This window comes from Procambarus clarkii, chromosome 15 (assembly GCF_040958095.1).
Source record: "Procambarus clarkii isolate CNS0578487 chromosome 15, FALCON_Pclarkii_2.0, whole genome shotgun sequence".
NCBI classification, from domain to species: Eukaryota; Metazoa; Arthropoda; class Malacostraca; order Decapoda; family Cambaridae; genus Procambarus; species Procambarus clarkii.
The window spans coordinates 10,513,937-10,530,816 of record NC_091164.1 but is presented as its reverse complement, the minus strand read 5'-3'; the positions used below and the strand labels follow the sequence as shown (position 1 = coordinate 10,530,816).

Below are 16,880 nucleotides of genomic sequence, written 5' to 3'. Positions count from 1 at the left end.
TGTTCTCAGGCTATGTTCATTCCATCCAGCGGCCGACCCAAAGATTCATTCAAAAATAGGATAAATTGAATGAATAAAATTCACTCAAATGGGAATTTTCTTAAATATAAACTTGTAAATATAAAATATAAATTTTATTAAATATAAAATATAAAATTTATTAAATATAATTATTATTATTATATATTTACATAGTGTATATATTTAGCCATCCATTAGATGAAATGGAAATAATTGCCAACAGAATAAGCACCCACACCTAATTATGCACCAAATTATAATAATTCATTTATTTTTTTAGAGCGTACAGATTTTGTATACACTATACCTTAAAATTCAAGCATGTGTCTAGGCCAGACTCTACATGGACGAGCATATAGCTTGAAGACCGGTTACGAGACCAATCACAAGTAAATCACTTGCAATTATAGGTGCTGGCAGTGTTTTATCACTTGTACAAATGCATTCAATTTGCCCTGTCGGCTTTGGCATCTAATGTTGTCATAACACAAATTGTAACTCTTTCCCTTTAAATTTTGAGGCTTCTTTTCCCATCGTCTTAATACTGTACAGTGGGAAATTCTGTTGGCATATGTGTGGCAAAAAGGCGAAACTCATCTCCTTGCTTACTGGCAAAGTACTGATCATTAGCGGAACTAACTGGAGAATTCAGCGGAGTCATGCAAGACAACTTAGGTTTGATATCAGTAGTTGTTGTTTACGAGTGTTGAGAGGCGAGGCAACACCTCAAACATGCTCGTGGAAATTACTGGGTTCGTGATTTTTATGATCTTGGTGTGACAAAATGGTATGATCTGTATCACAAGAAAACAAGATTATGTGCGTGCGCAAGCTAGCCTATTTGTGCTTGTAGGATCGAGCTCTAGCTCCTGGATCCTGCTTTTCTAGCTGTTGGTTGCCTAATGTAATGATTCCTGATCTATATCCCTGTCATACCTGCCTTTCAAGGTGTGAATTGAATTTGCCTCATGAACCTCCTCCTTTACGTCATTCCATTTACTCTATCCTTGCACTAAAAGAAACTTTTTAGTATCTATGACACATCTGAATCAAACTTCCATCCGTGCCCCCCTTATTCTATTGGTATTCATTGTAAACCTTTCCTATTTTTTCACTGTCAGTCCCCCTGTCACTCCCCCTAAGTATTTTATACTTCTGTATCATGTCCCCTCTTCAACTCTACCTTCTTTCTAGCGTCGTCAGATTTAGTTTCTTCAGTATCTTTTTCTGCCTCGTCCCTCGCAACTCTGGGAAGATTCTCGTTGCAAACATCTGCACCCTTTCAAGCTTTTTTTTTTATATATGTGGGTTCCACGATGGGACTGCGTACTCTAAAACTGGCCTCAAATAAGCAGTGTACAGTGATCTAAAAGTTTTTATTTAAGTTCCCGAAGGATGTTCAGATTTGGTAGCGTAGAGTACGCAGCTGACGCTATTGTGTTTATGAGCTTTTGGAGTTAGGTTTGGTGTTATGTCCACTCTTAGGTATTTTTATCTTGTTATAGGGAGGTAGTTTTCCTTCATTATGTATTGACCTCTGTCTCCTGATCTCATTTCCATCACCTTACACTTGCTGGTGTTGAACTCTAGCAGGTATTTCTTGAACCACCTCTGCAGCTTGTTCAAGTCTTCTTAGAAAATCTTACTATCCTCGTCTGTCTCAACCTTCTTCATTAGTTTCTCGTAGTCTTTAAACATTGACACATTAGACTCGACTCCTGCAGTATTCCTTCATTTACATAAGTGAGGGATAGTATGGGTCCCAACACCATTCCCTGAGGAACCCCTTCTTGTTACTCTACGCCAGTCTGATTTCTCGCCCCCTCACCGTCACACTCTGAATCTGTTAGGTAATACCCATGTTAGTGTACTTCAGCTTACTCCCGCCTGCCTATATAGTTTGTATAGTAACCTGTCTGGTATTGTCAAGCTAGCAGTGGCAGCTAGCCACTGTATTCTGGACTGTGGCAGTCCAGAATACATAATCTGCCCAGTCTTCTGTCTTGCCTTATTTTCATTACCTTGTACAACTTTAGGAGGTTTGTCAGGCATGATATCCCTTGCCTAAGGTCGTGTTGTTGTTTTCTTGCAAATCTAATTCTTTCTAGGTGTGCAAGTAGTCTTAACTACTACTTCTACTTATAATTTTTAATGCACTTTGCAAGGGATGCTTGTGAGTGACACTGGACTGTAGTTATGTTTCTTCTTTATCTCCTTGTCGATTGGCACTATATTTGCCTCGTCAATCTCTCCATTAAATAGGTGTACATATGACTAGAAGTTTAGCTCTGTGTGCATGCTCTTATCATCATCATACTACTGCCTTTGTTTTCTGTTCGCTGGGAGGTTGTAAATTACCACGACCACTATTTTATTTTCCCATTTGCTTTGTGTGTGCCAAGGATGGAGCATGTATGCATTTTCATTCTGATTTACTACATAGTCTCCCCGGCTTGGTACCTTTTGAGAATTAATTAATTGTTTAGATCCGAAGCCTATGTTTATGGGCAGCTCAAAACATCCATCAGACTGCGAGACAGTGGTTGCCAGGATCAGGTTGGTTACCGTTACCAGTGGGAGGTGACGGATCTCCCAGCCCCGAACACTCCAGGTGCAAGCAAGCTGGGAGCAGGAACTGGGTCATGATCTCAGACACTACATCACTGAATGCCCAGTTATTAGACCCTTCAAACCTCCCGACATGAGGTACCTGTAGCTTTGTAATCACTATTAACTCACGTGTTCTTGAGGATATCCACATAATGCACCCAACATTTGCAAGTACAGGCTACTGATTACATAGCCCGTTCTCGACACTACTCTTCTTCATACGGTCTAGGATAGCTGTATGCACACCGTGCAGATGTTCCTAAATGTGTTAATACAAAAATTGGGACGTGGCAATAGTCGTAACACCAAGGTTATTCTTGAGATTATCTTTAGATGATTTCGGGGCTTAGCGTCCCCGCGGCCCGGTCCTCGACCAGGCCTCCTTTTTTGTTACCCCAGGAAGCAGCCCGTAGCAGCTGTCTAACTCAAGTACCTATTTACTGCTGGGTGAACAGGGTCATCATGGGGAAAAAAACTGCCCATTTGTTTCCGCCTCCACCGGGGATCTAACCCAGAACCTCGGGGCTACGAATCCCGAGCGCTGTCCACTCAGCTGCCAGCCCGTCTTTGGGGCTGACTCTTTGTTTCCCGTACTCACCTAATTGTGCTTGCGGGGGTTGAGCTTTGGCTCTTTGGTCCCGCCTCTCAACTGTCGATCAACTGGTGTACAGATTCCTGAGCCTACTGGGCTCTGGGCTGGGCCGTGATATATTAATTTGTGTAATCTGAGTAGTTAAGGGGATGGTGGGTTGGATACAGTTCAGGTTCAACCGTGGTCTTCAAATACCCCTGAGACTGCAACTGCTAATTTCCAGTTGAATTCCTGACTTTCAGCGAAATCCATCACGAGTGTTATTTCCGTGGTGAGAGTAAGTCATAATAACATGGCTGAAAATTTGACGCATCTTATTCTATAAGTAAACCTTATTCCTATACTTCAACCTTCTCGCCTTCCACCTCACATTTTCACCTTAAGTTTTTAATTAATTTTGTCGGAGACAGGCAGCCTGCGTATGTGTATACTGATATATACTGTTATCGAGGTCCCCCTAAGGTCGAACTACTGACCCTCCCCAGGATGCAACACCGCAACAGTTGTGGGGTGGTCAACACAATTCTCGGGTACCTATTTACTGCTAGGTGAAAGCAAATGTGCCCAACCGTTTCTGTCCCACCCGGGATTCCCATTTGAGAGTCGAGAACGAACCCAACTGTACGACAAAGCCCACTTTACTACTATTTGTCCACACTTGATCCTCATAATGTGTTATCCCCAAACGTCGTCACTTCCTTTATTTTATTTAGCAGTCTCCGTGGTGTAGTGGTAAGACACTCGCCTGGCGTTCCGCGAGCGCTATGTCATGGGTTCGTATCCTGGCCGGGGAGGATTTACTGGGCGCAATTTCTTAACTGTAGCCTCTGTTTAACGCAACAGTAAAATGTGTACTTGGATGAAAAAACGATTCTTCGCGGCAGGGGATCGTATTCCAGGGACCTGCCCGAAACGCTACGCGTACTAGTGGCTGTACAAGAATGTAACAACTCTTGTATATATCTCAAAAAAAAAAAAAAAAAAAAAAATCATAAAGGAATAGGAAAGTGGGTTGTGTGTGCTATCTCTGTGAATTGGTCAGGGCTATTGGTGTCCGATGTTGCACCGTTATATCTGCTAGCACAGGAGATGATATAGTAAGCTGTGTGTGTGTGTGTGCAGAGGGTGCCCCTGCGAGAAGGACCAGATTCCAGGAGACTGGGCAAGGTGCGACACAGGTCAAACGACATAGGGAGGTTTTATGGTTCCTCCTCTCCCCCCCCCCCCCCTCCCCATGGTACAGCCTCCCTCTCCCCGCCATAAAGATGCTCACTATACCAATACACAGGAAACTAACCTGACAAATTTTTTAACATGATTCCTTACAAATTCCTATTGTGGGTGTTTACGGCTGGTAATTTTGAAAACAAAAATAGCTTTCGACTAATATCTCTTTATCGTGGCAAATTTTTAATTCTGTATACAAAGTTCATGGAGCCGCTGTACTCGTGCGAGGCGCATGCGCCGTGACCTTAGTGACACCTCCGGCTGTGTCAAGGACCGAGGGAGATGAAGAGCCATTAAGCCTCCAGTATGTTGTCATATATTGTTGAAGGCGGCGAGGCTGGAGCATCCCGGCCACCCTGTAGCGCCCCTGCCGGTTAATTACGGCCGGCGGGGCTGGTAGTACTACCCCGGGCCGCGCAGCCTCATCCGCACCGCCGCCACTCAAGCACATTCCCCTCTGCTTCGCTCACTCCCTGGCTTTTGAAGCATTATTCTTACTTTTTATTTCACTTGTTTTCACACTGTGTAATATTTTCTAACGCCCGTGACTATTATATGTGGATTAGTAATGTTATAAGTAGCTACTAAGGTTTTGGTGAGCAAATTGGATATGTGGTTAGCACCTGTGTAATCCGTAATTAACACAAAGTTATCTTGTTGCAACCAGAGTACTCGCAGTTTTTTTCTGGCAAAACTTTCGCCTGAGTTGTGTTCAGTAAGTGGTTACCATTATCTGCTGGGCCAATAGCGACCTTTTTATTGCGTGGTATCCTGTCATTGAAACTGGAAAAAGTAGTTTTGCTAATCTACAGATTTTTTTCCCCCTCCAGATTCATTTTTTTTTTCTTCACTGGGGAAGAGGTACGTTGCGTCCTGACTGACACAGCGCGATATATAACAACATTACCATCTTTGTGCCCAAAAAAACCTGGCTTGTCAAGGGTACGATGACTCGCTAATCAGTTTATTTATCCACGTTTATAGTTTCGAAAGAAAAATGAATACAGAGGTATTCCAAATTTACGTGCGTATCCATCGATAGAAGATAATTTACAGTGCGTAAATCGCTTTCAGGTAAATACATTCAATTGTGCACGCCGCCAAGCTTCAATCCTGGGACTTTATTATTGATATATACAAAATTTGAACTACTAATAATGTCAGTTAAACGTAATTAATACATAGCGCGTTATTAACGCAACGGAAGATTGCGAAACTGAAATAAGCTTCAAGTATGTAATGAAAATTGGCAAATGCAGTTCATTGTTGGCAAGTAGTAAACGTCTTATTGTAAGTATTGGTGAACATTGCGATACGGACTTGGGAGTAATGAAAGACCTAGATCTAACAGAGGTATAATGTATGAACAAGGTAAATAACTTGTTTTAGATTCAGCTACTCTGAACAAAAAGTGCCAAGCAGCACGGGCTATGGTGAGCCCGTCGTACTCACTGGAGATGTGCGGGACAATAACAGATTTTGCTCTATATCTAGAAGCGTTAACGTAAGCAGTGTTATCTTGTTTCCGAACCCCTCTGCGTATTGGTATATATGGCTTTAGGCGGCGTATCTTCCTACCCAACATTCTGCTTATATTACAATGTATATGTACTTTTGCATAAATAACATGTTTACGTTTATACTAGTGCAACCTCACTAAATTTATAATGCACATTTTGTTCACCGTACTCCATAGACATTTCTCCTTAAGAACATGTACTGAAAAATAACGAAAGTTAATCCCCCACCAACAGGAATCTTCTTTTCATAGTTAGATTAAAACAATTTCGCCTCTCAAAAGAAGTCAATGCGAAAATATGAATAAAGAATAGCAAATATTGACTTTAGCCGAGTGGCAAATGGTTAGTAGCATTATGGGTAAGTGGCAATGAGCATACGCGGGTCATTAGGAGTGACGGTATTGGTTGTTAGGGCGTTCCTGGCACGTCCAGGGGCCAGGTGATCCACGGAGAACCTGTTTGGTGTTGAAGTTACCACAGTTGGGTGTGGTCGTCGCTGGCTTTATGTTGAAGTTACCACAGTTGGGTGTGGTGGTCGCTGGCTTTAGGTTGAAGTTACCACAGTTGGGTGTGGTGGTCGCTGGCTTCATGTTGAAGTTACCACAGTTGGGTGTGGTGGTCGCTGGCTTTATGTTGAAGTTACCACAGTTGGGTGTGGTGGTCGCTGGCTTTATGTTGAAGTTACCACAGTTGGGTGTGGTGGTCGCTGGCTTTATGTTGAAGTTACCACAGTTGGGTGTGGTGGTCGCTGGCTTTATGTTGAAGTTACCACAGTTGGGTGTGGTGGTCGCTGGCTTTATGTTGAAGTTACCACAGTTGGGTGTGGTGGTCGCTGGCTTCATGTTGAAGTTACCACAGTTAGGTGTGGTGGTCGCTGGCTTCATGTTGAAGTTACCACAGTTGGGTGTGGTGGTCGCTGGCTTTATGTTGAAGTTACCACAGTTGGGTGTGGTGGTCGCTGGCTTCATGTTGAAGTTACCACAGTTAGGTGTGGTGGTCGCTGGCTTCATGTTGAAGTTACCACAGTTGGGTGTGGTGGTCGCTGGCTTTATGTTGAAGTTACCACAGTTGGGTGTGGTGGTCGCTGGCTTTAGGTTGAAGTTACCACAGTTGGGTGTGGTGGTCGCTGGCTTCATGTTGAAGTTACCACAGTTGGGTGTGGTGGTCGCTGGCTTTAGGTTGAAGTTACCACAGTTGGGTGTGGTGGTCGCTGGCTTTAGGTTGAAGTTACCACAGTTGAGTGCGGTGTTTGGGTTTGACAAATGTCTTGACAATGGGGTAAGGGGAGGACATCTGTCTTAATGGTGGTTGATGGACGATCAGAAGACGAAGGTATTGTCACGAAATTAAATTTCAGTTCAGTTATGCCACTAAGGCATAACAACATTTATCGTTTATTTCTAACGTATAGATAGAGTTCGACAAAAAAAATCACAATATAATTACATCTCTACTCCATTCTCTTTGATGTAACCCCTCTTCACGTAAGAGGCTGTAACACCTCTGTGTGTGGGATATTGTAACTCCTCATTGTGTTAAAGGCTGCAATACTTCTTTATCTGAGATACTGTATCTCCTCGTTGTGTAAAAGAGGCTGTAACCTCACTATTTTAGTGATGCACCCCCCTTCGTTGTGAAGTGGATTACTTCTCGTTGTGTAAGCCATTATAATCCCACGTTCTGCAAGAGATTTAACCTTTCAGTGTACAAGTTCAAGTTCAAGTATGTTTATTGAGATAAGCAATAAATACATCTCAAAGGGATAGAGTAGCTTAGGCTATTTATACCCCACAAGTGTAGGGGGTAGTGTAGCTGTGTCTGTAATCAGATTTTCTTCGGATGTTTTGTTATTTCTGAAAACTAAGAGATCACTAGGATAAGCAAGGACACTGAATCTTTTCGCCTTCACTCATGTCTGAGGCGAGAACGGAATCGAGGTTACTGAATGACCATAGGAACAATGGTGGCAGCGATTATGACCGCCCCGATAATGGCCGTAGGGATAATTGTCCCTGGGGGATAATGGAAAGAAAGGTAATTACGCTTCTCAATTTGTCTGTCACCTCAACTCAAACACTGATGAATCCAGGAAGACCAAATTGGTTTTGAGGTCTTACGATAACTTTCCTTAATGATAATTTACCACATAGTTTCGTTTGAAATTCTTACGAATAATACAATTTGTTAGGGTGAACGTTTCAATTGAATGGTAAATATGTAATTATTATTGCTATTATGTATAATTATTATTTACCCCCCCGAGAGTGGAAATTGAACTTTTTGATGAAACTGAATTACACAATAAGAAACAGTATGACTGAACAAGCCATACTGTTGGTCACCCAACAGTCACGGTTACCCTGACACCAAATTGAAATGAAGTGACCTGGATAAGTGTCTAGGACACTAGAGGTGTTCAATTTTACTAATAAATGTATTAGAGAATATGAATTAGATTGGCTAGAAAGTCTCGTAAAATAATGAAAAAAATACTTGACTATAATTGCTAAGGATAATAATACCTAATGTACTCTAAAATTAGATTATATTAAAAAATATACACAAATCTCATATCTAACACCGTCCAAGAAAGTCACTGTTCCAATACACTAACAATAAGTGATATCATTGCACTATAGTGCTTCAATTTGAGTTGAATTTTGATCTGTTGTATACCTCTTACCAAGAGGTTAGAATTCCAGGAAATGTAGTGCTTGTAGTGTGGACATTGACTTCTCTCTGGTCTCGACCCACATTACAATCTACTGCCTAACTATTTTATTCACTTTCCAGGGCTCTCCAATTATACATTCAGTTCACATAATGTGCACAAGTCGTTCTGTCAGTCACGAGTGTTCACATAATAATTTACAACGTTGGCAAAAAAAAAATCTAAGATAAATAGCAGACGTCCAGATCCCAGAATTGTTTTCATGTTGGATTTAATTAAGGTCTATTAACCGTTAGGGCCATTAGGCTACAACTAACTTACTGACAACCAGTAAGTATACTTTGGTCTTCAACAAAGTTATGGCTACAATAAACTACATAAATGTTGTGACCATAGATTAGTTTCGTGTTAGACTGAGGGCTTTTTAATCCTCCAGTCTCGAGTTATCAATCAAGGCTGTGACTGTAGCCTACTAACAATTCTGCAATTTAATTTTAAGATTATTATTTATTTTAACTTATTTTTCATTGTTCTTTAAATCTGAATTATTTCTTCAATAGTTAAATAAAATGTTATCAATAAAACTGATTCTAAGTTTATATAGATAAACCAGTGGGCTTGGTTATATTTTGTTTGAAATTTGGTTCCACATATCCCAAAAGGGAGGGATATTATATATTTATATAATAGTGGGATATTAAGGGAGCCGGTCGGCCGAGCGGACAGCACACTGAACGTGTGATCCTGTGGTCCCGGGTTCGATCCCGGGCGCCGGCGAGAAACAATGGGCAGAGTTTCTTTCACCCTATGCCCCTGTTACCTAGCAGTAAAATAGGTACCTGCGTGTTAGTCAGTTGTCACGGGCTGCTTCCTGGGGGTGGAGGCCTGGTCGAGGACCGGGCCGCGGGGACACTAAAAAGCCCCGAAATCATCTCAAGATAATGATTGTAACCATGATATATATGTGCTCCAGCCTACAGTTTAGACCTATTGTCTTATGTATGACCCTCTGTCCTGTGTGACAGTGAGTATTAGCATTATCCTCAATTTAATAAGACAATCAAAATCCTCAGATTAGGCAAAATTGTAATTAATTTTGTCAATAAAGATGTTAATAATAATAATAATAACCTCAAGATCCCGAGACGTCACCTCAAAGGAGTGATTCTGGAAGCCGTATCTTGTGCGGGGTAGAACACTCTGGCCAACACACACTTTACCCGCCTGTGTGTACCCGAGCACTAACCTTTTGTTTCAGGGCCACAATCTGGGCCGGCCTCGAGTCTTTGACTGGTGGATGTGTTTATTTGCTTGATTTTCTATACGTGAAGATGCCCCGCTGTCTGGCAGCATGCGAGCTCTGTCATTTCTGTCAAGCAACGTGTGAGTACCCTAGCCTAATGGTGTACATATATATTTTGTCATCGTTAGGTAAGGCAGTAAATTTTTGTATTATCACGCTTAGTTTGTTTTTTCATTATTAATGTAATGTAAACCGTATTAAATGAGAAAATAATCACCGCGGTACTACCTTACCTGAGGACGAGTAAGGTAGTACATTTGTGCATTTTCTCTGCGTTTTATCATTATTAATGCAATTCCAGTACAGGTTTGGTTACCTGACCTTATTTTGCATTATATCAATAACGCAAAAACGCAGAGAGAGATAATGCAACATCTCGTCTCATGCACTACCTTACCCATCCACAGGTAAGGTAGTGCATTCGTACGGTACGCGCGGGTCATTTTCCCACTTATTGCATTATATTAATGCAAAAACGATCTAACTGACTGCGAAAATGTACTACCTTACTAGAGGACAGGTAGCCTGCAGAAGTACTCCAAATTAATGCGGTACATGTTAATTTTCTGTTTTCAGTTTATTTATTTTTTTATTAACACATTTAGGTACATCTGTGGCAAACTCCGGGTGCATTATGAGGATATCATGAACACAAGAATGAATAAGGTAGCAGTGATATTGAAAGTCCCAATCTCGCATGATACTCCGGACTCATGGGTTTGGGTGGATATGAATTGGATCTGCTTCGTATGGGTCAATAGGCCCGCCTATTCAGTTTCTGTAATTCTTATGTACCATTGTATTTTCCCTTTGGGGGGATACCCTATGGTACATGATTACTTTAGTCCGCCTCCTAGCACTTTGGGAAGGGATCACAAGGTCTCTAGATTTGTCGCCTTTCAGTACAACACAAACATCTGTGCATTTTGACCTTGGTGTGTCGACGTCTGGTCAACAGTTTTACTTGCACCATCATGGTCAGCGATGTCTGTGACTTGGTGTCAGTTCATTATCATCCGTCGACCATGGTTTAGCATGTTTAGAAGTCTTTGTAGGATTAACGATTTTGTTGTCAAGTGGCTGTCGATGTTTCAATGCTTCTATGGTGGTGTGCGAGGCTGTGTGGATGACCGGATACCGAATTGGGGAATGAAGGTCAATAGAAGCATGAATTTTATTCAAATGTAAAACTACAAGGCTTTGGTTTTAAATTGAGCTGAGATTAGTCTAGCTTTTGAATTGTAAGAGTTGCTGAAGGTACAGGTGCATTTTAAATTAAATCAATCTCGTTAATTTGAACGTTGTAATTCAGTATTAACATATTAGTTTAGAGCCATAACTACTGTAAAAACTTGTTGAGTGTTAATGGTGGACGAAATTGGCCGACGATAAACACACTAAATACAGAGTAGAAAATATTTGTATTAAAATTCCAGGTTAGTCATGTTAAATTATGAACCGGTCTGAGTATGATAATTATAATTATGTTAAATAGTTTGAAAGTAAGTCTGTTTCTTTTCCCCTGAAGGGTTGTATGTAAAACTGTGTTATAACATAATAATGTAGCCACCAGGAGAACTGTACACAGAGGGAACGCAACCATCCCCCTAAAGTGATAACACTTATAGCAACTACTTGATCAAATTCAAAGTCTGCCTTTCAAGTACTTTAAAACTTCTCCTGCAAGACACGCATCAAAAACCCCATAGTAGTAATTATAAATAACTTGTTCGACGCATAGAAAAAATGGTTTAGAATATATTTTCTGTGGATTCCATCTCATATAAATGTAAATCATGATGACATAGACACTGCTGCAATATTAGCATGCAACCAGCATGAAGCTGAAATAGACTAGGTATCCCCTTTGTTATTAAAACAATATTGCTCCAATCATTTAGGTCTAATAAGAAATCACAGACTCTCAAAGATCTGAAAGCACCAGTGTAAAAAGTTAGGTTTCAGATATAAATAAATCATATATATATATGAGTAACACAGAACGTTCACCAGTCGGTACGACTTAGTGGATGCCAGGATCAGGCTGGGCTACCGTTATCTGCTGCAGGTTGCAACTAGGGACGAGTCTCCCAATCCTGAACATTCCATGAGCAAAGACTGTCATAGTCTCACCAACCCATCCTCCTGAAACGATAGTACTTATAGTAACTATCTGGTCGAAAGTAACAATATGTAGTGGTGGACCGCCAATAAACCATTTTTTGTATTATTAATTTTATAGTCTGGAAAATGTAAAGCTAAAATCCCAGCAAATATTCCTAGGGCTAGTATAGCACATATATGTACCATATTAGGTCTAGAATTGCTAGGAGCGGTTAGGTTAGGTTTTATATTGCGGTTAACAATAAGTTTCCGGTTTCTCCAAATTCACTAATACAAAAGTAAACTTTCTGGAGGTTCATCACTACATACAGGCACTTCCGACCAAATAGTTACTATAAGTACTTTCATTTTGGGAGGATGGGCTGAGGAATACTGGGAACAAGAGCCATCGACCCAGAAGGATTTACATAAGTCTAGTGTTCCGTCAAGTCTGGCTTGATGAAACTAGTATGACGCAGGACTCAGTCTGTTGGATTACAGCAGTGAGCTCTGACTAGGCTTGTCGTCCCAGAGTCCTGCCACACACTGGCAATAACTGGATATATTAAGGGTGAGTTTTGGGGGTTATGCTTCGTTATATTGACCAGAATAACATTGGTAGGTTAGTTTTAAACTGAAGTCTGAATTTCTTTTGAAGTTTGGGATGCATTAGTGATTAGCTTTATCAGGCCAAAAAAAGTTGTAGATTTGTAGGGTTATAAAGTAGGAAAGGTTAACTATGCTAAGGAAGATGTTTTGCTAAATTTAGGATGTCAGTCTGATAGGTGTAAGTTCAGTTGCATTAAATTTGCAAGGATGGAATCATTAGATAGAATAGTTAGATACAAAGTGATATTAAGAATTCGTTAAGGTCAACACAGGTTTGGCAACTGTTACTGACAATTAATATTCAAAGCAGCGCGTGTATATTGAAACATGCATGAGTATTTTTCATGCACAGGGCAGTCATACACACACGGCTGTAGTACAGCAGCGGTTTCTAAATATGCCTTTCATGTTGAAGGTAATATATTTTTTGTTAGCTGACTGGTCAGTGTCGTCTGTGATGACGTCGTCATCACCGGGCTGGTGGAGGCTGGTTGGTGACGTCGTCATCACCAGGGTGGTGGAGGCTGGCTGGTGACGTCGTCATCGCCAGGGTGGTGGAGGCTGGTTGGTGACGTCGTCATCACCGGGCTGGTGGAGGCTGGTTGGTGACGTCGTCATCACCAGGGTGGTGGAGGCTGGTTGGTGCCGTCGTCATCACCGGGCTGGTTGGTGACGTCGTCATCACCAGGGTGGTGGAGGCTGGCTGGTGACGTCGTCATCACCAGGGTGGTGGAGGCTGGTTGGTGACGTCGTCATCACCAGGGTGGTGGAGGCTGGTTGGTGACGTCGTCATCACCAGGGTGGTGGAGGCTGGTTGGTGACGTCGTCATCACCAGGGTGGTGGAGGCTGGTTGGTGACGTCGTCATCACCGGGCTGGTGGAGGCTGGTTGGTGACGTCGTCATCACCAGGGTGGTGGAGGCTGGTTGGTGCCGTCGTCATCACCGGGCTGGTTGGTGACGTCGTCATCACCAGGGTGGTGGAGGCTGGCTGGTGACGTCGTCATCACCAGGGTGGTGGAGGCTGGTTGGTGACGTCGTCATCACCAGGGTGGTGGAGGCTGGTTGGTGACGTCGTCATCACCAGGGTGGTGGAGGCTGGTTGGTGACGTCGTCATCACCGGGCTGGTGGAGGCTGGTTGGTGACGTCGTCATCACCAGGGTGGTGGAGGCTGGTTGGTGCCGTCGTCATCACCGGGCTGGTTGGTGACGTCGTCATCACCAGGGTGGTGGAGGCTGGCTGGTGACGTCGTCATCACCAGGGTGGTGGAGACTGGCTGGTGACGTCGTCATCACCAGGGTGGTGGAGACTGGCTGGTAACAACACGATATACAGTACTCCGTGACATCGTCCCATACACCTTTTCCAAAAATTTGAATTTTTGTTGTCCATTGTAGATTAGTATTTTATATGGTTCTAATACATCTTATAAAATTACACACACAATATATTAGAAAAGAAAGTATATTAAGAGAAGAAAACTATCTCTACCTAAGCATGGGGTCAAACAATGTGATGTTCTTCGTCTAATTTTGTGTTATATATCTTGTTATATTGTTAAAAAAAAAAGAGTTAAGAGCCAGTAGAACTGGCTCTCGCATCGGCCAGTTCAAAAATTACTGGGCAGAGATTTCAGTAGAGTATTCTGAAGAGCATCTGGGGGTATATTATATCTTTAAAGGGCCCACTTGTAAATTATTCTGATGTTATTAGAGACCTAAAGGTCAGAACAGATGTCATCATTAGTGAATATGGTCATCTTGATACCTGGTCGAAAGTAAGGTTATTTAATAGTCAATGTCTAAGCTTGTATGGATGTGAACTATGAGACTTACAAAATGCTGATCTTGGTAAGCTTAATTGTGAATAGAGAAGATGTTCTAGACGTATGTTGGGTGTCCATCATTGCACTCATTGCAGTCTCCTTCCTGACCTGATGTCCACACCCACACTTGAGGAAATAATTCACAAACGAATTATATAATTTTGTCTGAAAAGAATCATCCAAACCAGTATACTCAACGACTTTTTTTTCAGGCACTCATTTATCACTAGTCACTCCCACTTTTCCAGAAATATAAAATTAACTGTTAGGAAATACAACTTTAAGAATGAGTGACACATGTAATGGGGTAGTGGGTCTACTGGACAGGATAACACAACTCTGCAGAGAAAGCAGGGAGACCCCCAGCTGGATATTTGGAATTATAAAAGAACTACTGGCACATGGAGAGGGATTACTGGCAGGCATTTTCAATCCAAATGAAGTCAGATTGATGTTGTATGAGCTGTGTATTTGGAGTGATTTTGAGCCGGGATGATCCCTGAATCTTTTTTGAGGGAGAATACTGAGGGGTGGCACATATCTATAACTTCAGGGTATGATTGATTTGTATAAGGTCAATTTCTAATTGTCTTAGATAGTTTTAGATTGTTGTACACCTGTTTACTTTAGGAGGTATTTTTTTTTTTTGAGATATATACAAGAGTTGTTACATTCTTGTACAGCCACTAGTACGCGTAGCGTTTCGGGCAAGTCCTTAATCCTATGGTCCCTGGAATACGATCCCCTGCCGCGAAGAATCGTTTTTTCATCCAAGTACACATTTTACTGTTGCGTTAAACAGAGGCTACAGTTAAGGAATTGCGCCCAGTAAATCCTCCCCGGCCAGGATACGAACCCATGACATAGCGCTCGCGGAACGCCAGGCGAGTGTCTTACCACTACACCACGGAGACTGTATTATAATGATTTGTACAAGTTTGTTACAAATAAAGTTTCTGATAATGACTACGTGCTGTGCCGTTATTGTGACTTTTTTATGTCGTTAATGTACTGTACTTCTTATGTAACCTTTCCCAACTATAAATGTATAACCATTCACGAATAAAACATTTGATTTGAATTCCTGTAATGACTTGATCACATTGCCAGAATTGATCGAGGGCTACCCATACAAACATTTATTATTACAAGCGTTGTTTTAACTTTTAATGCTGAAGCTTTCGGTTATTGGGGATTTTCTTCTGCTAATTCCGAATTAATAATCTTCATTTGTATGCTTTTCATAACTGCATTAGATATTCTGAAGTCATACTTTGCATTTTCTTGCAAGCCTCATTGATCAATCACTGCAGTTATGCTTTGCAATTCCAACATGGGATGATATCGACGCACAAGTTTCTTTTTTTATTTAATATTAACATCTACTTCAGATATTGAACGTGATGGGTTATTTAAAGACTGCATTGTATATTTAGCTACAAGTTTTTACTCCACCACCAAATAGGTTAAGGGAATCAGTTGCTGATAAGATCCCAATGGATCAGTTTGTTTGTTTTTTAATCAAATATGATTAGTTTGTTTTATTTGTATATTGGACAGGCAAAATCTATTCTACTTGTGCTTGATTACGGAGCCCTCAGCTAGTGGACAGAATATCCAAGAGTGGCGTTGGTTCGACGTTCAATCAACGTTAATAAACGCTGAATTGGCGTTGTTGTAGGGTATCGTACCCACTGTGCAGTTAAGACATCGCCATTCATTTCTTTGAGATTTTGAAGATGGAAGACAATATCCTTTACTGAGAGTGACATAGAAGACAGCAACAGAGAGAAACAAAAACAAAATATAGAATAACTTGTGAAGAAAGAGGACGGGAGATAAATTGCGTTGAATGCTGAAGGCGCAAAGAATATCAGCCATTAAACACCGGGTATTCCACAGTTGATAACCTGAAAACATGAGTAAAATAAGACAAGGGAAAATATAAATGTCAACGAAGCCTATAAACAGCTATTAAAGTGTATCACGTGTGTGTGAACCTGATTTATGGAGATTAACTAAAAGACAATATATACAGAGAATAGGCTATATATATGTCAAGAAAGGCAAGAAAAAACAGAATAATGAGCATAAATAATAAGTGACAGGCTGGGTTTAGGAGGTTGGAGAAGAGATTGCCATTGGTGCTTGAAGGAGCAGAGTGGAGGCGACTGTAATGTGGGTGGACGATCTCTGTGCCATCTATCGACCGTGACACAACAATGCAGATGGCGTCACTGGACACCCACGCTGAGTTACCACCATATGACTTGAGCTTTTGTGATTATCGTATGATCTTAAGAGTATAAATATGTGTGTAATTTTCTTGCGGTGTGATATATACAAACGCAGTTCTGACTCGTTTAACTGTCTCAAGTGAACAGACTAAACAAGGAAATA

General features: G+C 41.4%; 1 protein-coding gene across 1 annotated transcript; it reads right to left on the bottom strand.

The window, feature by feature from the left end:
- Positions 1-6,356: 6,356 nt before the first annotated feature.
- LOC123759163 (nuclear pore glycoprotein p62-like) lies at positions 6,357-7,106 on the bottom strand. Its single transcript, XM_045744037.2, has one exon. The coding sequence runs from the start codon at positions 7,104-7,106 to the stop codon at positions 6,357-6,359; it is 750 nt and encodes a 249-aa protein (XP_045599993.2).
- Between the last annotated feature and the right edge of the window lie 9,774 nt (positions 7,107-16,880).

Excerpts from the sequence above, each read along its gene's own strand:
- LOC123759163 (XM_045744037.2), bottom strand. The coding sequence starts at position 7,106 with ATGAAGCCAGCGACCACCACACCCAACTGTGGTAACTTCAACCTAAAG.